Source organism: Gadus morhua, chromosome 15, assembly GCF_902167405.1.
Source record: "Gadus morhua chromosome 15, gadMor3.0, whole genome shotgun sequence".
Lineage (NCBI taxonomy): Eukaryota > Metazoa > Chordata > Actinopteri > Gadiformes > Gadidae > Gadus > Gadus morhua.
In genome coordinates, this window is record NC_044062.1 from 9,550,723 (window position 1) to 9,578,222 (window position 27,500).

General features: G+C 49.8%; 3 protein-coding genes across 8 annotated transcripts in view; 1 reads left to right on the top strand and 2 right to left on the bottom strand.

Moving 5' to 3' along the window:
- mmrn2a (multimerin 2a) overlaps window positions 1–6,806 on the top strand; it is an 8,272-nt gene extending 1,466 nt beyond the window's left edge. The window contains exons 2-11 of one of the 3 annotated variants that reach the window (XM_030378678.1): window positions 929–1,045; window positions 1,700–1,806; window positions 1,905–2,159; window positions 2,520–2,872; window positions 3,259–3,426; window positions 3,626–4,033; window positions 4,117–4,360; window positions 5,110–5,553; window positions 5,972–6,362; window positions 6,400–6,806. In XM_030378678.1, coding sequence (XP_030234538.1) covers window positions 929–1,045; window positions 1,700–1,806; window positions 1,905–2,159; window positions 2,520–2,872; window positions 3,259–3,426; window positions 3,626–4,033; window positions 4,117–4,360; window positions 5,110–5,553; window positions 5,972–6,354 — 2,479 coding nt within the window. In that variant the 3' untranslated portion in view covers window positions 6,355–6,362; window positions 6,400–6,806. Of the gene's footprint in view, window positions 1–928; window positions 1,046–1,699; window positions 1,807–1,904; window positions 2,160–2,519; window positions 2,873–3,258; window positions 3,427–3,625; window positions 4,034–4,116; window positions 4,361–5,109; window positions 5,554–5,971 lie in introns of all 3 variants that reach the window. The other 2 variants (XM_030378679.1, XM_030378677.1) reach the window with 2 other exon arrangements.
- Window positions 6,807–7,182: 376 nt separating this feature from the next.
- bmpr1aa (bone morphogenetic protein receptor, type IAa) lies at window positions 7,183–26,145 on the bottom strand. 3 transcript variants are annotated; one of them, XM_030378714.1, is made up of 13 exons: window positions 25,956–26,145; window positions 21,367–21,468; window positions 18,321–18,645; window positions 16,656–16,818; window positions 16,273–16,375; window positions 15,772–15,871; window positions 14,568–14,661; window positions 14,094–14,232; window positions 12,850–13,042; window positions 11,921–12,218; window positions 10,362–10,537; window positions 8,481–8,611; window positions 7,183–8,178 (listed from the first exon to the last, which is right to left on the bottom strand). In XM_030378714.1, the coding sequence occupies exons 3-13, from the start codon at window positions 18,385–18,387 to the stop codon at window positions 8,053–8,055; spliced, it is 1,590 nt and encodes a 529-aa protein (XP_030234574.1). In that variant the 5' UTR covers window positions 18,388–18,645; window positions 21,367–21,468; window positions 25,956–26,145; the 3' UTR covers window positions 7,183–8,052. The 3 variants fall into 3 exon arrangements, with proteins under 3 accessions (XP_030234574.1, XP_030234575.1, XP_030234576.1); XM_030378715.1 differs by having other exon boundaries at window positions 21,367–21,510; window positions 25,956–26,120; XM_030378716.1 differs by lacking the exon at window positions 25,956–26,145 and adding an exon at window positions 22,950–23,268.
- Window positions 26,146–26,504: 359 nt separating this feature from the next.
- LOC115559674 (PDZ and LIM domain protein 7) overlaps window positions 26,505–27,500 on the bottom strand; it is a 9,434-nt gene continuing 8,438 nt past the window's right edge. For both annotated transcript variants that reach the window (XM_030378708.1, XM_030378709.1), the window contains exon 11: window positions 26,505–27,500. This exon is cut by the window's right edge and continues 495 nt beyond it. The gene's annotated coding sequence lies outside the window, so the exon portion shown is untranslated.

Sequence of the window (27,500 nt, forward strand, 5' to 3'; positions counted from 1 at the left end):
CATAAATGGTTCCATTCTGTTACTGCAGCTCTGTCACTCTTCGTGCTAGCTCTCTGGGCTAGCTCTTCATGCTTGCTCTCTGGGCTAGCCCTCTGTGATAGCTCTCTGGGTAAGCTTTCCATGCTTTCTGTCCTGGCTAGCTCTTCATGCTAGCTCTCTGGGCTAGCTCTCCATGATGGCTCTCTGGAATAGCTTTCTGGGCTAGCTCTGTGTGTCTGATAGTGACTCCCTACACTGTGCGGTGGTTAGCAGTGTTCCTGGTGTTGCTGACCTTTTATCACAATCAGTGTGACTCATGCTGGTCCTTGTGACTCATGCTGGTCCCTTGCTCCCTGTGTAAACCACAGGAAACAGGAAGTCTGCTCCCTCTGATACGTTCATTTCCTCTGGTCGTCACGTCAACATGACTCTCACGCACGCATACACACACACGCGCACGCACACATACACAAACAGACACACACACACAAACAAGCAAACACACACGCAGACACACACACACATGCACTTACACACTCAGACATGCACACACACAAACACGCACACTCCTTGTAGTCCGTGACCTCATCAGTCCACTTCCGGTAGTCCATGACCTCATCGGTGCACTTCCTGTAGTCCGTGACCTCATCAGTCCATTTTCTGTAGTGCCCGTCTGTCTGCAGGTGTGTGTGTGTGTGTGTGTGTGTGTGTGTGTGTGTGTGTGTGTGTGTGTGTGTGTGTGTGTGTGTGTGTGTGTGTGTCTGTCTGCGGGTGTGCGTGCGTGCTTTTATTGTTTATGGTTAAAGGTTAATTAGTGATGTGTGTTTAAAGTCGAGGGGGTATGCGGAAGACACACACATCTGACATTTAGCTCAATGGAACGTGTGTGTGTGTGTGTGTGTGTGTGTTTGTGCATCTGTCTGTCTGTCTGTCTGTGTGTGCGTTGCAGGAACTGGTGTGCGTTCGTCCAGCAGCGGGTGGTGCCGACGACGGTGAAGTGCGAGACGGAGAAATACACCATCAGGACCCCCTGTCCTCCTGAGACCCCCAACTGTCAGCTCGTCATGTAACACACGCACACACACACACGCACGTACACACACACACACACACACACAAACACACACATAGACACACACACAGTCAGCTAGACATGTAACACACAGACAGACACACACACACACACACACACCGACACTGTCAAGTAGTCATGTAACGCACGCACACACACACACACATCATGTCATCATATTCACATATCTACTGTATGTGTATACATCTACAGGGGGCAGGCCCCCGGCCGCCCGGTGTATATATTGTATATGTATATATATATATATATATATATATATATATATATATATATATATATATATATATATATATATCGTATATCTCTATGATGTATGTCTATATGTTGTATATATATATGTTGCATATCTATAGGTTGTATGTCTATATGTTGTATATCTATATGTTGTGTATCTATGTGTATACATCTATATGTTGTATATCTATGTGTATACATCTATATCTATATGTTGTGTATCTATATGTTGTGTATCTATGTGTATACATCTATATCTATATGTTGTGTATCTATATGTTGTGTATCTATGTGTATACATCTATATGTATACATCTATATCTATATGTTGTGTATCTATGTGTATACATCTATATGTATACATCTATATCTATATGTTGTGTATGTCTACAGGGTGCAGGCCCCCAGCCGGCCGGTCTACCGGCAGCAGCAGCACGTGTTCACTGCCCTCCAGTGGCGCTGCTGTCCCGGACACAACGGACCTCACTGCCGGGACGCAGGTACTGGCTGCTGATTGGTCCCCTGTCTGGATGACACGCACATTGTATCAGTTTCCATGACAATCCCCATGTGTGTGCGTGCGTGTGTGTTTTTTCAGATGAGCAAAACGACACACAGTCTCCAGCACCACAACATGACCCTCGGAACCCACAACTTCACCATGGCAACCAAGACCCTCGGGACCCACAACTTCACCATGGCAACCATGACCCTCGGGACCCAAAACTTCACCATGGCAACCATGACCCTCGGAACTCAGAACTTCACCATGGCAACCATGACCCTCGGAACCCAGAACTTCACCATGGCAACCATCACCACACAAACGGAGCCCATAGTTCTGACCTCCAAAGTGAGTTATTCTGCAAATTAACCTTTGACCTTCTGGTCTTCTGGAGGTCTTCATGGGGACGTTGTCTCACACTCTTTATGAGTACATTGTGCCTCAAACTGTGTTTATGAGGACAATGTTGCACACATGCCTTTATGAGGACAATGTGTCTCACTTGTCTTTGTGGGGAAATTGTCTCTCACACTGTGTTTGAGGACATTGTGTCTCACACTGTGTTTATGAGGAAATTGTGTTTCACACTCTTTATGAGGACATTTTGTCTCACACTCTTTGTGAGGGGATGTGCCAAACACTCTTTATGAGGACATTGTCTTTGTGGGGACCCGATGCATCGGGGAACGACCGTGTTGTGTGTCCCAGACGAGGCCGCTCTGGTCCCGGCGGTGGCGGCGCTGGTCCTGGCTCAGCTGAACCCGGTCCTGGAGGGATTCAACCGCTCCCTGCTCCTTCTGGAGAGGCGAATGGGGGAGCTAGCCCAGGAACTGGCCCCTAGGAGCCCTGAGGGAGAGAGGGAGCCGGCCCGGGACCAGGCCCCGAGACCCGGGGCAGGGAGCCGGCTGGAGGAGGTGCAGGAGGTGCGCCAGCTGCTGGAAAGCCACCGCAACGCGGTGTATGAGCAGCTGAACTCCCAGCATGCAACGCTGCAGGCCAACCTCGGCAGCCTCAGAACAGAAGTGAACTTGAAGCTCCAGCGCAGCGAGGAGATGATACAGGTCAGACACACCGCCAGGCACCACCACCATCAGCAGCAGGTGCATAAACCATGTGGCAGTAGCATGTCACAGTAGCATGTAGCTGCAGCTGGAGCTTAAACCATATGGCAGTAGCATGTCACAGTAGTATGTAGCTCTAGCGTGTAGAAGTTCGAGAAGAACGTAACATTAGAAAGTAGGTAGCATGACTCATGTACTTGTAGCGTGTAGCAGAAGCGGTTCCAGAAGGATGTATCTGTAGCATGTAGCTGTAGCATGTAGCAGTTGCAGTACTAGAAGGATGAGGTTAAATACTACAGAAAGAATAAGCATTAACTCGTAGCATTAGAATGTAGCTGTAGCCTTTAGAAGTAGCAGCTAACTGCTATCTGTGTCCGTCGGATCAGACCAGCATCCAGGGCCTGAACGCCTCGCTGGTGGACCTCTGTGGCCCCCACGGGCTGGGGGAGGGGGCCAGGTGCCAGGAGCAGGGGGGAAGAGCCAGGGGCCAGGAACCCTCCCCCAGCCCTGCCAAGGAACCAGCCTGGACCAAACATCTCAACACTCAGGTCAAGGTGTGTCTCCCGCCCGCCCTCCGTCTGGGCCCCCAGGGAGGGGCCCGTTCCCCCCAGGGAGGGGCCCGGTCCCCCCAGGAGGTCTGTCTCCTCCTGGTCTACATGGTGGAACGGGTCCTGGTGGTCCGGTTCCTGGTGGACCGGGTCCTCCTGGTCTACCTGGTGGACCGGGTCTCCTGAGGTCTTCTTCTGTCTGCAGCTGAGCGCCCTCGAGGAGGACGTGAAGGAGGACCGCCGCTCGCTGGGGGCCCTGAGGCGCCGCCTGGGGGAGCTGGAGGAGCAGATCTCCCAGACGGGCCGGGAGAGCCAGATGAAGTTCATGGAGACCGGTCTGGACGTGGAGGCCGCCCGCGAGGTGGTCCTGGGCCAGCTCAGGGAGCTGGAGGGGAACCTCAGCTCGGCCGCGCAGCAGGCGCAGGACCGCGACAACGACGTGGACTACCTGTTCAAGGTGCTCTACAACTGCACCGCCCTGAGGCACGAGGTGGCCCGCCTGGAGAGGGGCGTGGCCAACCTCACCCAGCTGGTCGATGTGAAGCAGCCGGCCCCGGAGGAGGGGGCCCAGTGGGCGTCGCCGGTGAAGGAGCTCCAGCTGGGCCTGCAGCAGGTGACCTGTGACCCCTGACCCCTGACCCAGTCGTACCCTCGTAGCGTGGTAGCCTTGTGTTCAGCGCCTGCTCCGCCCCCCAGTTGCAGGACGCCCTGGTCCTGGAGCGCGGCGCCGGCGATCTGGAGGAGAGGATGCGGCGCCTGTCCAGCTCCTTCGGCTCTCTGCTGAAGGACGCCGGCCGGAACAGCGAGGTGCTGGAGGTGCTGCTGGGGGAGGACGTGCTGGAGTTCCTCCGCCGGCCCCCCGCCTACCAGGAGGCGCTCTCCATCCCCGGCCTCAAGGAGCATATCAGGAGCCTCAACCACAGCCTCACCGCGCTGCACAGTAAGAGGGTTCCCACGGTAACCAAACATCACTCAGGGAGGAGCCGTGGGTCTGGAGACGTAAGCCCCACTTCCTGTTATCTGTTGATAGGAGACAGGGCCCACCTCCTGTTATCTGTTGCTAGGAGACAGGGCCCACCTCCTGTTATCTGTTGCTAGGAGACAGGCCCCACCTCCTGTTATGTTACTAGGAGACAGGGCCCACCTCCTGTCATCTGCTGCTAGGAGACAGGGCCCACCTACTGTTATCTGTTGCTAGGAGACAGGGCCCGACTCCTGTTGTCCGTTGCTAGGAGACAGGGCCTACCTCCTGTGGTTTGTGGCTAGGAGGCAGGGCCTACTTCCTGTTGTCTGTTGCTAGGAGACAGGGCCCACCTCCTGTATTCTGTTGCTAAGAGACAGGGCCCACCTTGTGTTATCTGTTGCTAGGAGACAGGGCCTAACTCCTGTTATCTGTTGCTGGGAAAAAGAACCTGACTGCTCTAATCAGTCAGCCTAACCCCTGTTGCTAAGAGACAGGGCCTTATTCCTGTTATCTGATGCTAGGAGACAGGGCCTTATTCCTGTTATCTGTTGCTAGGAGACACAGCCTTATTCCTGTCATCTGTTGCTAGGAGACAGGGCCTTATTCCTGTCATCTGTTGCTAGGAGACAGGGCCTTATTCCTGTCATCTGTTGCTAGGAGACAGGGCCTTATTCCTGTCATCTGTTGCTAGAAGACAGGGCCTTATTCCTGTTACCTGTTGCTAGGAGACAGAGCAGAATCTCTGATGGCGGACCAGCCCCTTCCGGCAGAGGGGGGGGTGAGGAGCAGTAGCCACGCCCCCCTCAGGGAGCAGCAGATCCTCACGGCTCCTGACCCCGCTGACAGAGGAGGAGCCCTGGAGAAGGAGGTGGAGGAGCTGGAGGTCAGGGTCCAGGCCCTGGAGGAGCAAGGGGGAGGAGCGCAGGAGGAGCAGCTCCAGCAGGAGGTGCTGTGGTTGAGGAGGGCGGTGGAGGATCATCTGCGGCTCTTTAAGAAGGTCTTCAGACAGGCTGAGACCCTGGAGGACTCCCACCGGACCCTGGACCTGCAGGACCTCTGGACCCTGAGCCAGGACCCCCGCAGAGAGAGGAGGAGAGGGGGAGAGAGGAGGGGAGAGAAGGACGGAGAGGTTAGAAGAGAAGCCCTCCAGGGCAGGAGGGACCCCAAAGGTTAGTTATAACGTGTGCATTGCCTCTCCAGATAACATGTGCATTGGTACTCCAGACATAACATGTGCATTAGTACTCCAGAAGATAACATGTGCGTTGGTACTCCAGACAATAACATGTGCATTGGTACTCCAGAAGATAACATGTGCATTGGTACTCCAGATAACATGTGCATTAGTACTCCAGAAGATAACATGTGCATTGGTACTCCAGATGATAACATTTGCATGGTACTCCAGATGATAACATGTGCATTAGTACTCCAGAAGATAACATGTGCATTGGTACTCCAGATGATAACATTTGCGTTGATGCTCCAGATGATAACATGTGCATTGATGCTCCAGATGATAACATGTGCATTGGTGCTCCAGATGATAACATGTGCATTGGTGACCTCCACCCTGTCCCCCCGCAGCAACTGCACCCCGGCCTCAGAGCAGTCCACTGCTCCTGGCAGCCGGTCTCCTTGGCAACGGGCGGTTCCTGGGGTTCAAAGCGTCTCTGAACGTGGGCGGAGATTACTCAGAGACATCCGGGCGCTTCACGGCGCCGCAGACCGGACTCTACCTGCTGCTGCTGACCCTTGACCTAAGGCCGGGCCACACCCACCTGCTGCTGAGGAGGCGGTCCGGGACGGAGCTGCACCTCCTGCAGGAGGAGGTGAAGGAGGGGGCCGGAGCGCTCTCCTTCCTCTGTCTGCTGCATCTGGAGGAGAAGGAGTGGCTCTCTGTGGAGCTGAGAGCAGGAGGACTGCTGGACCCCAGCAGCACCGCCCTGGCAGTGCTGCTGCTGCACTAGCGCCCCTGGTGGTCACTATGTAGCACTGCTGCACTAGCGCCCCTGGTGGTCACTATGTAGCACTGCTGCACTAGCGCCCCTGGTGGTCACTATGTAGCACTGCTGCACTAGCGCCCCTGGTGGTCCCTATGGAGCACTGCTGCACTAGCGCCCCTGGTGGTCACTATGTAGCACTGCTGCACTAGCGCCCCTGGTGGTCCCTATGGAGCACTGCTGCACTAGCGCCCCTGGTGGTCACTATGTAGCACTGCTGCACTAGCGCCCCTGGTGGTCACTATGTAGGAATGCTGCCCAAGTTACACCTGAGGGGAATTGAACTGTCAACCCTTCAGCTGGAGATTTCCACCAATGTAAATCATTTGTATATGAAATAACGAGTTATATAAATATGTAATACATATATGTAGAAAAAAAAAAGATTTACATATTAATAAAGACAAATTAACAAATAAGTCTCTTCTGAAAACGCTCTTCCTGGTGAATGTCGAAGAAGAACTGGAAACAGAGCTGATGAGGCAGAACAAAACCTTCCTGTAGAGCAGACCTGAGATCAGTCAGAGGGCTGGATGCGTTACCAGACCCGAGATCAGACTGGATGCGTTACCAGAACTGAGATCAGACACTATTCCCGAGCCATTTGTGTTTTTTTTCTCCTGGGTCTCTGGAGACTGAAGTACTACCACCAGCCACTGGGCGAGACCAGTAGGACCAGTCTTTAGGGTTCGGTCTAACCAGAGGTCAAAATGGTTTAGTGAGCGGTGAGACAGGTACTCAGGTGAGACACGTTAGAGCAGTGAGACGGGTGGAAGAAACAGGCTCACACAGATGTGTAGTGTACTAAAATAAGGTTATTTACTTAAAAATGGATACATTGGACAGACTGAATACAGAGGTGTCTTCTGGGTAAACGTATAAGACACCCCCCTGTACCGAGGATCAGGAGAGAGGAGAACAAACACCTCCCAGACAGCTCCTCTCTCACCAGCTACACACAGCCTACATGTGCACACTGGCATGCATGCAAACATGTACTGCTATGCTAAAGCTAGGATACAAATACATATGTACTGCTATGCTAAAGCTAGGATACACTTACACATGTAATGCTATGCTAAAGCTAGGATACGAACACACAGGAACTGCTATGCTAAAGCGAGGATACGAACACACATGTACTGCTATGCTAACGCTAGGATACAATACATTACGTTGTTTAATACACGGCACGGATTAAACAGAAAGAATCACATCAAGTTACACAAACAGCAAGTTAGCAGGAAGTTACATCACTTCCTGTAACACACAGGTGATGCTAGGGTCTAAGGTCATCTATGTACACTGATCAATATGGCCGGACTGACGCCCCTATCACACAGAGGGGCGTGGTCTCATGGATAATAGGTGTGGCATCATGGTGGGGGCGTGGCTTCAGGCTGAGCCTTAACAGTTCGTCAGCCTGTAAGAAGACGGCATCAAAGACCCGCCCCTTCCCCCATTCTCCAATCAAATCTTCGGTTGCCTCTGAGCTTTCACAGAAAGCAAGGCCCCCACTCAGGAGGGACAGGGTGGAGGTCGAGGGTGGAGGAAGTCGAGGGTGGAGGAGGTCAAGGGTGTCGGGTAGAGGTCTAGGGTGGAGGGTCTAGGGGTGGAGGAGGTCTAGGCTGGAGGTCTAGGGTGGAGGAGGTCTCGGGTGGAGGTCTAGATCTTGATGTCCTGGGACTCCACCATCTTGGCGAGGGTCTTCTTCACGCGGAGGACGGTGAGCCGGGAGGCGGGGCTACTGGCCCAGCACTCTGACATCAGCTTCACCATGGAGCGTAGTACCTGGGGGAGAGACACCGGGAGGGGGGGGAAGAAAGAAAGAAAGAAGACACAGAGAAACACCAGTCAGAATGGTTACTTTCCAAATGAACAGCAGTCACGTAACTTGTGCATCTGATTAGATGGGGTTCCCAGTGGATGACTGGTTGTGGGTGGGGTTCCCAGTGGTGAACTGGTTGTGGGTGGGGTTCCCGTGGGTGGACTGGTTGTGTTCCCAGTGGTGAACTGGTAGTGGGTGGGGTTACCAGTGGAAGACTGGTTGTGGGTGGGGTTCCCAGTGGAAGACTGGCTGTGGGAGGGGTTACCTCGTCACTGCCCCAGCGGGGGGAGAGGGTGGGCCGCTGCCCCTTCACACAGACCACCTCCACCAGGTCCTCGTAGGTGGGGTCGGGGGGCACCAGGTCGTAGTAGGGCAGCTGCTGCTCCTCCACCATGCCTGGAGAATACACCGTCAGTTAGACCCCTCATACACACTAATACACCGTCAGTTAGACCCCTCATACACACTAATACACCGTCATTTAGACCCCTCATACACACTAATACACCGTCCGTTAGACCCCTCATACACACTAATACACCGTCAGTTAGACCCCTCATACACACTAATACACCGTCAGTTAGACCCCTCATACACACTAATACACCGTCAGTTAGACCCCTCATACACACTAATACACCGTCAGTTAGACCCCTCATACACACTAATACACCGTCAGTTAGACCCCTCATACACACTAATACACCGTCAGTTAGACCCCTCATACACACTAATACACCGTCAGTTAGACCCCTCATACACACTAATACACCGTCAGTTAGACCCCTCATACACACTAATACACCGTCAGTTAGACCCCTCATACACACTAATACACCGTCAGTTAGACCCCTCATACACACTAATACACTAATGGGACATTGTTTAATCGTGTTAAAAGGCAAATTGATGATTAGAAAACCCTCGTGCAATTATGTTAGCACAGCTGAAAACTGGAAAACATGAACTAGTCTGGGTGAGCCCAAACCTTTGAACAGTAGTGTGTGTGTGTATGTATGTATAGTTTACATAATGTATACATTAGGGCTGTAACGATACACCTATCGAAACCAAAATCGCGACACTCAAAGCCACGAAGCTGTCTCGCGGTGTGAGAAGGCAGAAGCGCAACACGCCCTTTCTAACTCTCCGGTCAAATTGTCCGATTAAAATTTGCTAATAATTTGCCTGAATAATAGTCTGCTGACACCGCCCCCTCTTATCGATGCCGCTAGTATGCGACGAGATGCCCTCTATGATGACAGCTCTCAGTGGCTACGGAGGATTGCATTTCTCCACAGCCGTCGAAGTCCTCATATGCGATATGAACGACATTCATCCAGAGTGGGCCAAGCGCATAAGAAATTGCCTGTGTGATCCCCGTCTCTATTGTTTTGTGTGATTTGACCGGCAGTTGGTCTGCTTATAGGTCGGAATGAAGCGGCCACCGATTATTGACAGGTCGGGTACTTTACCGGACTCGTTCGCTTTTTCACTAGACACACACGCTACCGCTCGCTCTCCTCGCTCGTCCACTCACTCTCGGACGTCACTCACACGCAAACATACGCACACTGCCATTCTCGAGCACACACATATGCTACTCGTAACACTATGCCTCGTTATTGCGACGTTCATGTTAGACGTTCATGTTTTTTCCCATCTATTGAAAGTTAGGCTATTAAACATGTTGCATTCTATACGGCCTGATTATGTCATTATTTAAGCTACATAGCCTAATAAGAAGCGCTAATAGGATATTTGACCAAACCACCAAACTAGTTGAGGGTTTTTGCCTGCCTGCAAGCATCCGCCAACTGCAATCTTTGGTTATTTATTTATTAATTTAGCTATACTTTAATAGTATTCTTTCTGTTCAAATCTGTTCAGTGTTCCAAATTATTTGTTATTAACTGTTACATCAAGTTAATTGTTATACAAGTGTTGTTTAAATAAAATGCTTTTTAAATTGAAAAAAATCGTTGGATGTATCGAACCGTGGGTCAAAAATCGTGATACAAACCGAATCGTGAGTTGGTGTATCGTTAAAGCCCTAGTATACATAGTAGTAGTTGTAGTAGTATTAGTAGTCTCTATAGTATGTATATAGTAGTATACCCTATAGCAGCGTTGGTATACGTGTTACCTGCGGTGGCGGTGCGGCGGCACAGCTCCCACAGCACCAGCCCGTAGCTGTACATGTCGGCCATGATGAAGGCGTTGAAGTGGTTCTTGTCGAGCCGCTGGTCCAGGACCTCGGGCGCCATGTAGCGCCGGCTACCCACGCGGGGGTTCAGCGGCACGTCCGTCTCGTTGGTGTCGCTGGGGGGGGGGGGAGCGCAATGTCAGCTGTCATTCAACATCATCTGCCACTCAACATCACCCGTCACTCAACATCAGCAGTCACTCAACATTAGGGGTGCAACGGATCACAAAGCTCACGGTTCGGATCGGGTCACGGTTTTTGAGTCACGGGTCGGATCATTTTCGGATCAACAACAACAATAAAGATAACAAGACAAATGTGACTTTAAATAAAATCTTTTAACTGTGTAAAAACAAAATAAAGTGAAAAATTAGGTAATAATCCTGCTTCCTTTAAGCATGGTCAATATTTAAAAAATTTGCAATTTGAGGCATTGTTCCTTCTTCTTTTTAACATGGATAGGATAGTAAATAATCCCTAACCCTGGATATACAATTCAGGATGTCTGCATTGCCTGGGGAGTTTAGAGTCTACACTCTCCCAAGGCAATGCAGACATCCTTATCTTCTTTTTTTTAGTTTGGTAGCGAAATACAGTTTCCGTGGTGTTTTATTTGGCATTTTGTAAATCCATTGATTTCGGTTGGGAGACTCGTGCTCATTGCAAGGGGGGTTGGTTGTAGTCTTTTCGCTCGGTTCTATCCCTACTGTTGATACGCGAAAAGACTACAACCAAACCTAAAGACGTCCGGTTCCGGTTCCGGTTTACGTTTCAATGGGATTTGCGGAACGCCTAATAAAACACAACAGAAACTGTATTTCGCTACGATACTTGATGATGTTGTTGATACCGGAATTGTCCTCTAAACATGCGTTGATCAGGTCAACGCACAACTTTTTTTTTTAATCCGCCGATCCGCGGATCACTTGCGTCCCGAACCGTGATGGTTGATCCGTACGGATCACGGGAAACCCGTGAACCGTTGCACCACTACTCAACATCAGCAGCCACTCAACATCAGCAGCCACTCAACATCAGCAGCCACTCAACATCAGCAGCCACTCAACATCAGCCGTCACTCAACATCAGCCGTCACTCAACATCAGCCGTCACTCAACATCGGCAGTCACTCAACATCGGCAGTCACTCAACATCAGCAGTCACTCAACAACAGCAGCCACTCAACATCAGCAGCCACTCAACATCACCCGTCACTCAACATCAGCAGTGACTCAACACCAGCAGTCACTCAACATCACCTGTCACTCAACATCACCTGTCTCTCAAACAACTGTTTCTGGGTGTGGTGGGGAAGGACAGTTCGGGCGTAGTCTGACGTGTTCGGTCGGGTGTGTTAAGGCGTGGTCGGGTGCGGTCAGTGCGTGGTCGGGTGCGGTCGGGTGTGGTCAGTGCGTGGTCGGGTGCGGTCGGGCGTGGTCAGGGCTTGGTGGTGGTTAGGTGCGGGCGGGGTTTGGCCTGCGGGAGGTGGGCGGGCTCACCTGTTGAACTTGACGGCCAGGCCCAGGTCGGCGATGCAGCAGGTGCCGTTCTTCTTCATCAGGATGTTCTTGCTCTTGAGGTCGCGGTGGGCGATGGCGGGCTTGCCCTGCGTGCCGTAGATCTGGGTGTGGAGGTGGCAGAGGCCGCACGCCACCGAGTAGGCCAGCCGCAGCAGGCCGGCGGAGTCCAGGCTGCTCACGCGCAGGAAGTCGTACAGCGAGCCCTTCTCGTGGTAGTCCGTGATCAGGAAGAGCTGCGTCAGCGCGCCCGTGCCCTTGATGTCCGCCGCGATGAAGCCTGAGGGGGAGGGGCTATGGTGACTGACAGCTCATAGTTTACCAGTCTGCTGAGGACCAGTTTAACCAGGACGTACCCAGTGGGCGGTCTCATGGGGAGGTGTGGTGAGGACTAGTATGGACCAGTTTAACCAGGACGTACCCAGTGGGTGGCCTCATGGGGAGGTGTGGTGAGGACCAGTATGGACCAGTATAACCAGGATGTACCCAGTGTGTTGCCTCAGGACGGTGTGGTGAGGACCAGTATGGACCAGTGTAAACCAGTATAACCAGGATGTACCCAGTGGGTGGTCTCATGGGGAGGTGTGGTGAGGACCAGTATGGACCAGTATAACCAGTATGTACCCAGGATGTTGTCGTGCCTCATGAGGACCAGTATACCCAGTAATCCCAGTGTGACTAGTATACCCAGTATACCCACTAAACCCAGTACGTACCCAGTAAGTTGTCGTGCCTCATGAGGACCAGTATCCCCAGTAGGACCAGTATCCCCAGTACGTACCCAGGATGTTGTCGTGCCTCATGAGGACCAGTATCCCCAGTAGGACCAGTATCCCCAGTACGTACCCAGGATGTTGTCGTGCCTCATGAGGACCAGCATCCCCAGTAGGACCAGTATCCCCAGTACGTACCCAGGATGTTGTCGTGCCTCATCAGGACCGTCTGGTAGATCTCGGTCTCCCTGAACCAGGACGCCTCCTCGCGGGTGAAGAACACCTTGACAGCCACCTTCTCCCCCCGCCAGCGGCCCAGCCACACCTCGCCGTACCGCCCCTTCCCCACCTGCCGCACCATCTGGATCTGCTTAGCGATGGTCCTCTGGACCTACACACACACACACACACACACACGTTACCTAGAGACACAGCTAACTTTGAGCTTGTTGCTACACAACTAACTACAGCTAACTGGGCGCTACGCAGCTAACTGGGTGCTACACAGCTAACTAGGTGCTATACAGGTAACGCAGCTAACTGGGCGCTACAAAGCTAACTGGGCGCTACACAGCTTACACAGCTAACTGGGCACTACACAGCTAACACAGCTAAATGGGCGCTAAACAGATAACACAGCTAAATGGGCGCTACACAGCTAACTGGGCGCTACACAGCTACCTGGGCGCTACACAGCTACCTGGGCGCTACACAGCTACCTGGGCGCCTCACAGCTACCTGGGCGCTACACAGCTACCTGGGTGCTACATGGCTAAACCAGCTCACATAGCAAAATGGCCCATACACAGCTAACACAGCTATCACAGCTAACTGGGCCCTACACAGCTAACTTGCCACTACACAGCTAACTGAGCGAGCGCTACACAGCTAAGAAAGCTAACTGGGCGCTACACAGCTAACTGGGCGATATACAGCTAACTGGGCGCTACACAGCTAACTGGGCGATATACAGCTAACTGGGCGCTACACAGCTACCAAAGGTTCGCTTGCCTTGGGTCTCCTTTACCCAGGACATTTTGTCAACCGATGACACATTTCTTGATATGAAAAAGTAAATTATAAACATGAAAACACCAGCAGAAACCTTTCAGATTGAATTGTACTGTCCAACTGTATCAATTTCTACGGTCCAGGCACAACATAGGCATTACATTCTAATATATATTATAGTCATTGCTCTTGTACAAAACTTTACAGTATATAATAGATGAGGCTGTAGTTCATAGCTCCTACCAGCGGGGGGCATGCGACTACATTACAGTATGTAATATATGAGGCTGCAGTGCAAAGCTCCTACCAGCAGGGGGAGTGTGACTACATTACAGCATTTAATGAGGCTGCAGTACAGAGCTCCTACCAGCAGGGGGAGAGCGACTACATTACAGTATATAATAGATGAGGCTGCAGTTCAAAGCTCCTACCAGCAGGGGCAGGCCTGAGCCACTGCCGGAGCTGTTTGAGTGGTGGATCAGGTCCTTCAGTGACTCCCCTGCTGGGATCACCACCTCGTCCTGCTCCAGGTCTCTACGGTAACGCTGGCGCTCGCTCTGCCACTTATACCTGACACACACACACACACACACACACACACACACACACACACACACACACACACACACACACACACACACACACACACACACACACACACACACACACACACACACACACACACACAAACACACACACACACACACACACATAAATAGGTAGTACTAAATAGTAGTGTATATAAGTAGTACTATGGCATCTGGTGTTAAGTGCTGTAGGTAATTGTATATAAGTAGTACAATAGATTAGTGCATAAATAATGTAGATTAAGGCGTTAATAATGAGTATAGATGAGTGTATAATAAACTTGTATAGATAAATTAAGCTGTGAGCTGGTGTATTACCGGTAGTAACAGACTACAGTCACACAGATCAGGGTACAGCAGCAGATCGTCATGGAGATGAAGAAGGCCAGCCAATGAGCACTGTCGAAGCCACCTGGAAACACGGCAGCCAATCAGGGAAGAGCTGAAGCTAGAGCAAATGTTACGAGGTGAAATAATATAACCATGTGGGGGCAATTGCTCTGTCGCTAGCTTAGCCACTTTTTAGAGTTTAACACGGTTTTAAACTCGTCGGTGACGCAAGAAGTCACTAGGGCGGTCCCCTGAAAGTCGATGATTCGAATCATCAGTCGGGAAACCCCGAAGTCGACATCTTCCTTTATTCTTTTAATAATAAATGATTAAGAGAAGCTTTATTTAGGCACTGTCCATGTCACTGTGGCGATTGATTCATTGAAACTTTGTTTTCTAGACAGAATCTCGCAGAGGGAAGCGGCTGTCTCCCCGTACATTATTGCTACATTTTCTCTCGGAGCGCAGTCAGGGTGTGGCGACACAGCGCTGTGTATTCTTTCAGGCTCAATAAATGCAATCAGATCGTGAACCCGGGGCTCATATAGTGGATTATCCACTAGCCTATACATGAGCCCCGTGTTCATTATCGGACCACATTCTGCGCAGGAGCCTAATTAAAAGCCAACAGGAATAAGTTGGCTACAATTCCGACGAGTTTGATTGAGAGAAAACTGTTCAGGTGAGAACGTAATGAGCGCAAGCATATATAGCCTACCAAAACAGAGTGTTAAAAGAAAGAAAAGTCATTTTTTAAACCTCCAAAGGACCTGGCCCGCACGGCCGCCGAATAGTCTAATCTCTGGACTGATTAGACTCAGACTCACTCCGTTTTTTTTCAGTTTTAAGGAGTACGGTTTTGAAGCGCAATGCTAACTGACAGAGCAATTGGCCCGTGGGGTTTAAAGGGAATGGTGTGATATCCAATGGTGTAGTACACGGTATGATAAAGGTGTAGCATACGGTGTGTTAAAGGTGTAGTATACGTTGTCTTAAAGGTGAAGCATACAGTGTGTTAAAGGTGTAGTATACGGTGCTTGAAGGTGTAGTATACGGTGTGATAAAGGTGTGTTAAAGGTGTAGTATACGGTGCTTGAAGGTGTAGTATACGGTGTGATAAAGGTGTGTTAAAGGTGTAGTATACAGTGAGTTAAAGGTGTAGTATATGTGTTCATAATGTATTTCTATGTACCCAGCTCTATGGGGGGCGGCAGGGTGGGCTGGAGGTCTTTGTTACAGAAGTCCGAGTTGCAGCACTCGATGGTCCTCCTGGTCTGGGCCATGGGGGAGTCCTGCAGTCCACAGCAATAGACGATCAATACAGGGTGAATGCATGATCAATACATAACAATACATGATGAATGCACACCAATACAGGATCAATACATAATGAATAAACACCAATACAGGATCTAAACAGGATCAGTTCACACCAACACAGGATCAATACATGATCAGTACATGTTAAATACACACCAATACAGGATCAATACATGATCAGTACATGTTAAATACACACCAATACAGGATCAATATATGATCAATACATACCAATACATAGTTGATAGTGTGTGAGTATCTGATCGGTTTATGCCCACAAATGAACTTCCTGGTTGAACTCATTGTGGATAAAAGCGCGTGTGTGCATGTGTGTGTGTGCAAGCGTGCTTGCGTGTAACGTGTTTGTGTGTACCTTGCACTGGAAGTGCGAGCCCTCATACTTGACGCAGCCCGAGGTGATGACGTCGTCTCCGTGTTCGTCTTCCTCAATGATGGCGAAGCACTGACCATTAGTCCTACACACACACACACACACACCAGAGTTGTACCGTGTTTAAGGTGCAGTTGGAGCGCGTTCTGCAGGGTTCTAGTGGTTCTACTGACTGGTGGTTCTAGATGTGGTTCTAGTGGTTCTACTGACTGGTGGTTCTAGGTGTGGTTCTAGGTGTGGTTCTACTGACTGGTGGTTCTAGATGTGGTTCTAGTGGTTCTACTGACTGGTGGTTCTAGGTGTGGTTCTAGGTGTGGTTCTACTGACTGGTGGTTCTAGGTGTGGTTCTAGAGGGTTCTACTGACTGGCAGGTGTTGTTGATGGCTCCCTCAGGGCAGTATCCGGAGCAGTAGCAGCTGAGGAAGCGGGCGGCGTCCTCGGGGGCCACGGTGGAGTCGTCCCCCCGGGGCCCGGGGTCCGGGTTCGACCCCGTACCCTGGAGCACGTGGTCCGGGTTCTGCCCTGCAGCTGGAGAACCGCATCAACAGGTCAACATCTGGGACCAGTTAACAACTGGACCCCAGTAAGCAACCAGTAAACATCTGGACTCCAGTAAACATCTGGAACCCAGTAAACAGCCAGTAAACATCTGGACCCCAGTAAACAACCAGTAAACATCTGGAACCCAGTAAACAGCCAGTAAACATCTGGACCCCAGTAAACAACCAGTAAACATCTGGACCCCAGTAAAAAGCCAGTAAACATCTGGACCCCAGTAAACGACCAGTAAACATCTGGACCCAAGTAAACATCTGGACCCCAGTAAATAACAAGTAAACATCTGGACCCCAGGAAACAGCCAGTAAACATCAGGACCCCAGTAAACATCTGGACACCAGTAAACAACCTGTAAACATCTGGACCCCAGTAAACAACCAGTAAACATCTGGAACCCAGTAAACAACCAGTAAACATCCGGACCCCAGTAAACATCTGGACCCCAGTAAACAGCCAGTAAACATCTGGACCCCAGAAAACAACCAGTAAACATCTCGACCCCAGTAAACAACCAGTAAACATCTGGACCCCAGTAAACAATCAGTAAACATCTGGACCCCAGTAAACAACCAGTAAACATCTGGACCCTAGTAAACAACCAGTAAACATCTGAACCCTAGTAAACAATCAGTAAACATCTGGACCCCAGTAAACATCTGTACCCCAGTAAACAACCAGTAAACATCTGGACCCCGTAAACACCGAGCAGAGAGGTGGATGTACAGAGAAAAGGGATATCTTGGTATCCCTTTAGAGTGGAATGGTGTGTGTGTGTGTGTGTGCATGCGTGTGTGGGGTCATATTTCACACCACAATGGGCTGCTTAAGACTCCAGCTGCATTAGGAAGTCATACAGGAAATGGATCACGCCGCAGCAGGAAGTGAAAGTGGCAACACTCAGGTCAACAGCTTCCTGTTAGGAGTGTGTGTGTGTGTGTGTGTGTGTGTGTGTGTGTGTGTGTGTGTGTGTGTGTGTGTGTGTGTGTGTGTGTGTGTGTGTGTGTGTGTGTTGCATGGTTGAAAATGTGAACATGCATGTTGCACTGTTGTGCGTCGGACTTGCAGCGAATCTTGGAATTAAAAGGCTCGAGTTGGCGTCTCTTTAATATCGAGGCTTTCATTTATTTTGGCAAAAAAAAAGTGCCATAGGCATTAGCCTATATAGTAGGCTAAATACAACCGGCGGATGGCGGGCGGGTGCGGTTTCAAAAAACATTGGTGCGGATGGATGGTGGACAGATGATGCATTTGCAATGCGGTTACGGATGAAATAATAGCCCATCCGCTCATCTCTAGTGTGTGTGTGTGTGTGAGTGTGAGTGTGAGTGTGTGTGCTCGCGCACTAAAGGGTCCGACCTTAAAGAGACCTTTAAAATCACTAAAGAAGAGGTTACAGGTTAGAGATATAGAAGTATATAATGATATAGATGTAGATGTATAGAGATATATCGGTAGATAGATAGAGTGTGTACCTTCACTGCTGTACACCAGCAGGCAGAGAGATGGGAGGGCCATCCACAGGGTCCGAAGGAGAGCCATGTCTTCAGACCAGGTCTCTGTAGACCAGACCCTCTAGAGACCAGACCCTCTAGAGACCAGACCCACTAGAGACCAGACCCACTAGAGACCAGACCCTAGAGACCAGACCCTCTAGAGACCAGAACCTAGAGACGAGAGCCTCTAGAGACCAGACCCCCTAAGGTGTGGTTGGCTGTGGGGAGTAAGCGGGGCTGCAGTAGTAGCAGCTGATTGGCCGGTCAGATGGTGGACCTCCTCACTCGGTTCTGCAGCACGGCCCTGGAGAGGGGGAGGAGAGGGGGGAGGAGCGGGGGATTATTGCTCTGTGTTATTAAGAGGGTGGTTGTAAAGCAACACACTATTGTGGTCACGTCATTTATTATCTTTATTTTCAAGCTACAGTTTTAAGTACCGACCCCAAACCAACGCCATGAGTGCAGTGCGCTATTCCTACGCTGACAAATTATGTTTCCTTGTTTGTTTGATGAGGGGCTCACACAGGGTTTTCAACCTTGGGGTCCCGACCCCATGGAGTCGCCTGGAATTTAAATGGGGTCGCCTGAAATGTCTAGTAATTGATTTAAAAAAAAGTATTGATAAAAAAAAAATATATACACACACACACACACACATATATATATATATATATATAAATATAATTATTTTTTAAATAAAACACTACAAATAGTCGTACATAACTGTCTTCTGTACTTTCATTTTCTCGAAAATAAATCAAGTAAAATGCAGCAAATATCTGAGCTTGCGCATTTTTTAATGCTGCGTGACTGCACAGTTACATTACTTTAGTTCCCGCTCGAACCTGTAAAATGTAAACACAAACTTGCAGTTAGAGAGTATGAAACAAAATGGAAAGATTTAATCGCCCGCCTGGCCCTGTCCCTCCAAAGACGGTTCCAAGAGGAATTGTGGCACAGACACCAAAGAGACAGAGAACATACGACCAAAGTTTCATTCAGTATGGATTTACAAGTGTGATGAAAAGCAACGAGGAGAAGCCGAAATCTCTGCTGTGTAGTAAGGTCCTGTCTGCCGAGAGTATGAAGCCGAACAAACTCAAAAGACACTTTGAGAGAACACAGAAAGAGCATGTCGGCAAACCCAGAGCTTTTTGCGAAAATAAATTTGCCGAGCTGAACAAGCAGCGAGTGTATTTCAAAAAGGCTGTGACTGCTAGTGAACGGGCCCTGAAAGCATCTCTTGAGGTGAGCTATCTCAGTGCTAGGAATATGGAGCTGCATAGCATTGCTGAGACTTTGATATTGCCGGCGAAAATGGTGTAAACGATGTGCGGGGAGGAAGAAGCTAAAAAATGAACTAAAATGGACCCATCGCAGACATACTGCAACAGGTCATAACCACGGTGAATTACATCAAGCCACATCCTCTGCATGCACGTCTGTTTGCAACACTGTGAATATGAAAACGTACTATTTCACACAGAGGTGGTGGTCGCGAGGTAACGTGTTGGAACGGTTTTTCAGGCTTGGAAACGAACTGTTGGCGTTTTCCATGGATGTTTTTGATTGTTTTTTGCGACTTTCTTTTTGTCTGTTTATAAAACTCGCTCCAGCTTTCGACTATGAACAACGCTCTAGCTATCCTCCAAAAACACAAACTTTGAACCAGCATGTCTCCTGACACCTTTGACTTAGTCATGGACTTTGCCCTCACACCCATCTCCTCATGGTGACCAGATCTCAAGAGACGGAGACCTACGCCTGGATAAACTTCCCGCCATTTTGAATTTTGTCAAAAACACTAAATTCCTTAAGGATCCTACAATTTTTTGACCCAGACAAAAATCCTTTTGTGCATAATATCTATGGTAAATTCATTACATTACAATATTGCCTCACATTCACCCATTCATGCACACACCGACGGCGGTGTCAACCACACAGGGCGACAGCCAGCACGTCGGGAGCAGTCAGGGTAAAGCACCTTGCTCAGGGGCACCTCGACACTCCCGGAGGAGCTGGGGATCAAACTAGCAACCTAACCTAACTAGTCCACCTACTCCTGAGCTACTTCCGCCTCTATAGACCAATATCTTTAAACTAAGAAGAAGGCTGGTCTGTACCTCAAACATTATATCCCCCAGGGACGACAAACTACCAACAAGGGTTGGTAGTTTAGACCAAAATGCTAATATCGACATAAAGATGGACTCCTAGGACCTTGAGTCCAATACAAAAAGTTATCTTTGCACACGTTGAAAACATTTATATAACACTACTGCTATAGATGAATCTCACACACACACACACACACACACACACACACACACACACACACACACACACACACACACACACACACACACACACACACACACACACACACACACACACACACACACACACACAGTACAGGAGCCATTCATAATTCATCCCTCCTGGAGACGTGACGCCAGACATCAATAATCCCAATAAAGCCTGTCCGTATCCCGCTCAGGAAGTCCTCCTGCAGACTACAATACTGGCGCCTGTTTGGATGGCGAGCTGGGCTCCAAGATTAAAGTTTGGAGGCCCCAGGCTGGCAGTGGCCCCTGGCTGGCAGTGGCCCCTGGCTGGCTGTGGCCCCTGGCTGGCTGTGGCCCCTGGCTGGCAGTGGCCCCTGGTTACGGCCCCTGGTTACGGCCCCTGGTTGTGGCCCTGGCTGTGGCCCTGGCTGTGGGCCCTAGCTGTGGGCCCTGGCTGTGGGCCCTGGCTGGGCCCCTGGCTGGCTGTTGCCTCTGCCTATGGAGGACCATCACAGTCAAGGAGCCCAGTGAGTGAGCTCCAGACCAGAGTCTGCGTCTACAGCCCTCTGTTTATGCCTCGTCTCAATGGATGGATTAGCAGGAGAATGCTCAACTCTCCTCCGCCTTCTCCTCCTCCCTTTCCAACCCCCCTCTCTCCATTCCTCCCTCCTCTCCACTCCTCCACCCTCCAGATAGAAATATCTTGTCATCACCCGTCATGGTGACCCCGCTGTTACCTGTGCGTGGTCTCCATGGTGGCGGTGTGTCAGTCCACGGCGGGAAGCTGTCGTCAAAGGCCTCTGCACACGCCCATCAGAGCCGCTGGCCGCGAGCACGTCCTGCATCAAACACACAGACCAGCCGTTAGCCGATAGCACGTCCTGCATCAAACACACAGACCAGCCGTTAGCCAATAGCAAGTCCTGCACCGAACACACACACCAGCCATTAGACACAGACACATAGAGCAGCCATTAGCCGTTGGCACAAGCTAGCACAGACCAGCAGTTACATACTTATGACACATCTTTTGTTTGATGTGATTCTGATTGATCAATTAGGGCGTACAGCATTGTTATTTCTGTAAATGACTGCCATGACGACAGACCCTCGCTATGGACGCTGCATCCAACACTGGACTCCGTTTACCTGACTGACCATTGATGCAATAAAATTGATTTTTAGTGGAGTAAGTAGACACCGTCACTCTGCGGTACAGCCTCCACCCACTGAAGCCACCATCACTGTAGACACCATCACACTGCAGTACAGCCTCAACCCACTGTAGACACCGTCACACTGCAGGAGCTCATAGCCTCCACCCACTGTAGACACCGTCACACTGCAGGAGCTCACAGCCTCCACCCACTGTAGACACCATCACACTGCAGTACAGCTTCAAACCAATGTAGACACCGTCACTCTGCAGTACAGCCTCCACCCACTGTAGACACCATCACACTGCAGTACGGGCCTCCACCCACTGTAGACACCATCACACTGCAGTACGGGCCTCCACCCACTGTAGACACCGTCACACTGCAGTACAGCTTCAAACCAATGTAGACACCGTCACTCTGCAGTACAGCCTCTGCCCAATACATACTTTACTATCCAGCACTATCATAGACAGAAAGACACTGTCCTATAGGAAGACAAACATGATAGACTGCCATGGAGACAGACAGACGGACATTGTCCTGTCGACGGATACTATTTAGCAGGAAGCTAATCAGCGTGCTGCCTGGAACTGGTTCTACAGTGCTTTGAACATGTAAAGCGTTTTGACACACAGAGGCTATTTGACTAGTAGCTCACTCTCTCTGGTAAACAGTAAACACTGCTACACAGGTAAGGAGACAGAGGTGTTAAACAGGTGTGCTGGACAGGTAGGTTTGTGAGACAGGTAATAGGCATGTTAGACAGGTAGGCAAGTGTTGAGGTGGGGCCTGATGTACACAAAGTGAAATCTAAATGTTGCTGGAAGACAAAATGGCTGCTCTGTGACCAGCATGAAGAACTGTGCTGGGATTCTATCGGCACTATCGAAATAGACCAACTCCCCCCCACACACACAAACAGAGGGGGCGTGGCTCACACAGCAGAGGGGGCGTGGCTCCACACAGCAGAGGGGTGTGTCTCAACACAGTAGAGGGGCATGTCACAGCTGAATGGTTGTGTATTATTATTTATTATTGCGCTTAACGCACAGATCAATACCATAACAGACATCTGACTTTCCTCTGGCGAGAACACACACACACGCACACACATAAACCAATCGAACGAGATAACAGGAACTAATATGAGTGTGACTCACCATAATGACGAGTGGATCCTATTGGCTGGGAGCTAGCTAGGGGATCCTATTGGTTGGGCGCTAGCTAGTGGATCCTAACGAGTGGATCCTAACTAGAGGATCCTAAAGAGTGGATCCTTACCACTGGATCCTAACCACTGCATCCTAACCACTGCATCCTAACAAGTGGATCCTAGAGGCTGGAGTCAATGGGCTGCTCTAGAACATTCCCTTGAGGTTGCTGAAGGTGGACCAGAGGTCAGCCTGTCCAGTAGGAAGGAGGCCGGTTCCTGGCCCCCGGTCTCTGGTGGTGGAGCCTGCTATCAGCAGCAGCCTCTCTAACAGGGTTAGACTCCAGACTGTATTTATGGGCTGCAGCCTGTTGAGCGGCGGGGGAGGGGCGGAGGCGCCTCGCTCTCCTCCTCGTCAGACAGCCTGTCTCCAGCCAGGGGCTGAAACCTGATCCCTGCTGCTCTCCCTCTCTCCTTCTCCTTGCCTCTGTCTCCCTCCTTCCCTCCCACTCCTCCCTCCCCAGTCAGAGCGCAGGACTCTCCCTCTGTAACATTATCCAGCCAAGGAGACTACAGCCACTCAGGGCGAGAGACATAGAAACACAGACAAGGGGGAGAGAGAGAAGAAAAGAGAAAACAACACAAAGACTCAGCACCTAGAATATGCTAGGTAGCATAGCCTGCTATGGAGAAGCTACAGACTCCTAGCTCTAGATACAGTCTCCTAGCTTTGGAGGAAGGTACAAACTCCAAGCTCTAGATAAAGACGCCTAGCTCAAGAGAAAGGTAGAGTCATAGGTCTAGAGAAAGGTACAGACAGGCCCCTAGCCCAAGAGAAAGGTACAGACTCGTAGCTCTAGAGAAAGGTACAGACTCCTAGTCTAGAGAAAGGTACAGACTCCTAGTTCTAGAAAGGTACAGCGAGAGAGACCATATCTACAGAACCAGCTGACGACCCAGGTGACATTCAACCTATAGAGTAGATAGATGGTGGAGCCCAACGCAGTGACCCCCCTGCGGAGCGAGATCACATCCCCCTGAACATCCGCAGCCCCAGGTGAGGCCTGATGTACAGGGCTCCGTCCAGACCGGGACGGTAGGAGGACCTCCTTATGGCCCTGATGAGGAGGTCCCTGATGATGTTCCTGCTCATGAGAACCTCCTCCCGATGGGACCCTCATGCTCTTCCTCCTCATGGTTCCTCTCCTGACTGCAGCCGGGGTTACCCGCCAACCAGTCCCAGACTCTGTAAACCAGTATAGTGACCCAGTGCGTTTATAGTGGACCAGAAAAAAGAATATGGTCCCCCAGTATGTACCAGTACACGAGTAGTAACCCAGTACTATACCCTGTGTGTGTACAAGTACATTGACCCAGTGTGTTCAGAGTGGACCAGAACATTGACCCAGTGTGTTCAGAGTGGACCAGTACATTGACCCAGTGTGTTCAGAGTGGACCAGTACAGTGAACCAGTGTGTAGTCTGCCCTAGTGAGGGTAAACCAGTGTGTACCAGTATTGCAGACCAGTGTGTACCGCAGTAGCCTGACTGTATTTGCAGTTTCTTAACATCCTTAAGCCTTACCATGATGACCTGATGTTCCCTAACATCCCTAAGCGAGCTGCACCAGGGCAGCTCACAGTCCGCACCACAGCCACTCAAACTACAGAAACACTACAGCCGCTCAAACTACAGAAACACTACAGCCGCTCAAACTACAGAAACACTACAGCCGCTAACTACAGAAACACTACAGCCGCTCAAACTACAGAAACATTACAGCCGCTCAAACTACAGAAACACTACAGCCGCTAACTACAGAAACACTACAGCCGCCTCAAACTACAGAAACACTACAGCCGCTCAAACTACAGAAACACTACAGCCGCTAACTACAGAAACACTACAGCCGCTCAAACTACAGAAACACTACAGCCGCCTCAAACTACATAAACAGTACAGCCGCTAACTACAGAAACATTACAGCTGCCTCAAACTACAGAAACACTACAGCCGCTCAAACAACAGAAGCATTACAGACGCCTCAAACTACAGATACACTACAGCCACTGAAACTATAGAAACATTACAGCCGCCTCAAACTACAGAAACACTACAGCCGTAGTTAGTAGTACTTTAATTAGTAGAGTATGGTGTGTATGTGACTACTAGTACTTTATTTAGTAGTACTTGAGTTATTAGTACTTTAGCCAGTATGGTATGCTGTGTTTGTGACCCTGAAGCACTTTAGTTATTAGTACTTCTTTAGTAGTAGTACTTTACTTAACTTACTAGTACTTAACTTAGTATGGTGTGTGACCCTGAAGTACTTCAGTTATTAGTACTTCAGTAGTAGTATTTTAGTTAGTTGTACAGTATTTTAGCTAGAAGAAGTAGTAAGTCGAATAAGCTAAGCTAACGACGCTAAGAAGTCAACAGTTTCTTCACACTTTGGCCCAACAGGAGCCGCCGGGGCCGGGGCCACAGGGGCCAGCGGGCCGGGAGACACCAGGGCCGGGGGCCACGGGGTCCAGCCGTCCCCGAGCCAAAGGGCTACCGGGGCCAGCGGGCCACCATGGCTGGGGGCCAGTGGGCCGCCAGGGCCGGGGGCCACCGGGGTCGGGGGCCGGGAGCCATCAGGGCCGGAGGTCACCAGGGCCAGGAGCTACCAGGGCCCGGCTAGTCGCTGGCCCGGGACGGGAGCCATCAGGCAAACTTATCTGGACCGGTTCTTCCATAACCGCACACTCCAATTCTATGCTGTAATTTACTAATCTAATAGAGCAAGACGGAAAGAGAAGCTTGGATTCATCACTGTATATATATATATATAGATCTATAACTCTATATCTTTAGACTTATACATATCTATAGATATAGACACACCAAGAACAGAAGCTGGCGGAATGCAGAGCCTCCAGGCGGTAGCCGGAGCCACAAAGTCCGGAGACCGCGGATCGTAACTCGACTTCTCGTTGTTAAATCAACCGCAGATTGTAATCCGAATTCAACTTTACCTGATCCTCCCGTTGAAGCGACACTCCTTTAAGTTCCGTTTCAGTTCAAGCGTTTGGTTTTAAAATCCCACTCATATTTCACTGCAAAACAAGTGATCGTCGCCAGATTTGTTGTGTCCTTCTAGTGCTCGGCGGCGGCGCGGCGGGGTGTGAGCTGCGGGAGGACGAGCCTCCAATCACGGCAGGACGGGACGGCGCTGCCCGGTGAACCGGGGCTTCCACCTGGTCCCCGAGCGCCCTCTGGTGGCGGACTAATGTATATACTAAATATGTTATAATATATACTATAATATATGTAACTATATAAAAAATAATGTATATACTCACAGCTATTCATGTCCTGAATATTCAGATATTTATAGCCAAACTCTCCGGTTTACTCCGGCTTTAAGTTATTCTAATCGGTTTTGTGTACCTTCTAGAAGTAAACAACAGGTTGGGACGTGTAATGTTCCTAAATCGATATTTTCATATTCATTTATTGAAATCTTCCAACATTTATAGATATGTCTCTTAAATCTATTCCTTTACAAACACAAACAGCCAACATCTTGCTCAAAGTGTGCTTTATTACGGTAAAAATATGAAGCCCCCCCCCCCAACATTATCAAACAGAATGTAAACAGTCAAGATAAAAAATACTTTCAAAAAGTTCCACCCTTTCGATGGGAGGTCATTGAAGTGTATTAAATCTATTAATCAGAGTGTGTGTGATGTTGTCGTCTGGTCTCCAGAAGTCTGGTCACCCATCAGCTGGGAGGGAACCAACCAGGGAACCATGGGACTAGACTGGGGCACCATAACACCGGATTGAACAGGTTTTCACCGGTTTATACCACATGTGATGGATGCTGTTTTGCTTTATGGCACAATAGACTCAATTAAATCTTTTCGAGAGACTCTTTTCAAGTCCTCCTCATGTTTCAAAGAGAGACTGAGTTGTCTGTTAAACCTTCATGCAATATCACAACCATCCTCACAACTAATTCATGTTTTCAAGAAGAGCGCGCGCACACACACACACACACACACACACACACACACACACACACACACACACACACACACACACACACACACACACGAACACACACACACACACACACTCGCACAAACATTCATGTGTAACATTGACTTAATAACATCTTGTGACCCCTAATGCCAAAAAGAAAACGATGCATATTAATAATTAGTACTGAGCGTTGTGAAATCACCTTTAAATAAATATCATGCCATTCAAATGTTGTTACTGAGCATAAATATGGATTAGCATTTTCCTCCACGTGTTCTGGATCCCACAGGGTTCTAGAACGAGAGCTCAAACAGTCTACTAGATATCTGACAGTTTCTACAGCTAGGGCTCTAACATTGTTCTATAATTAGAGCTCTAACAGGGTTTTTTGGCTCTCTCAGTGACCTAGAGTTAGAGCTCCAACATAGTGCTAGAGCTCTAATAGCCGTATAGAGTTAGAGCTATAGCAGAGTTCTAGAGCTCTAACAGGGTTCTAGAGCTCTATCCGTGTTCTAGAGTTCTACCAGTGTTCT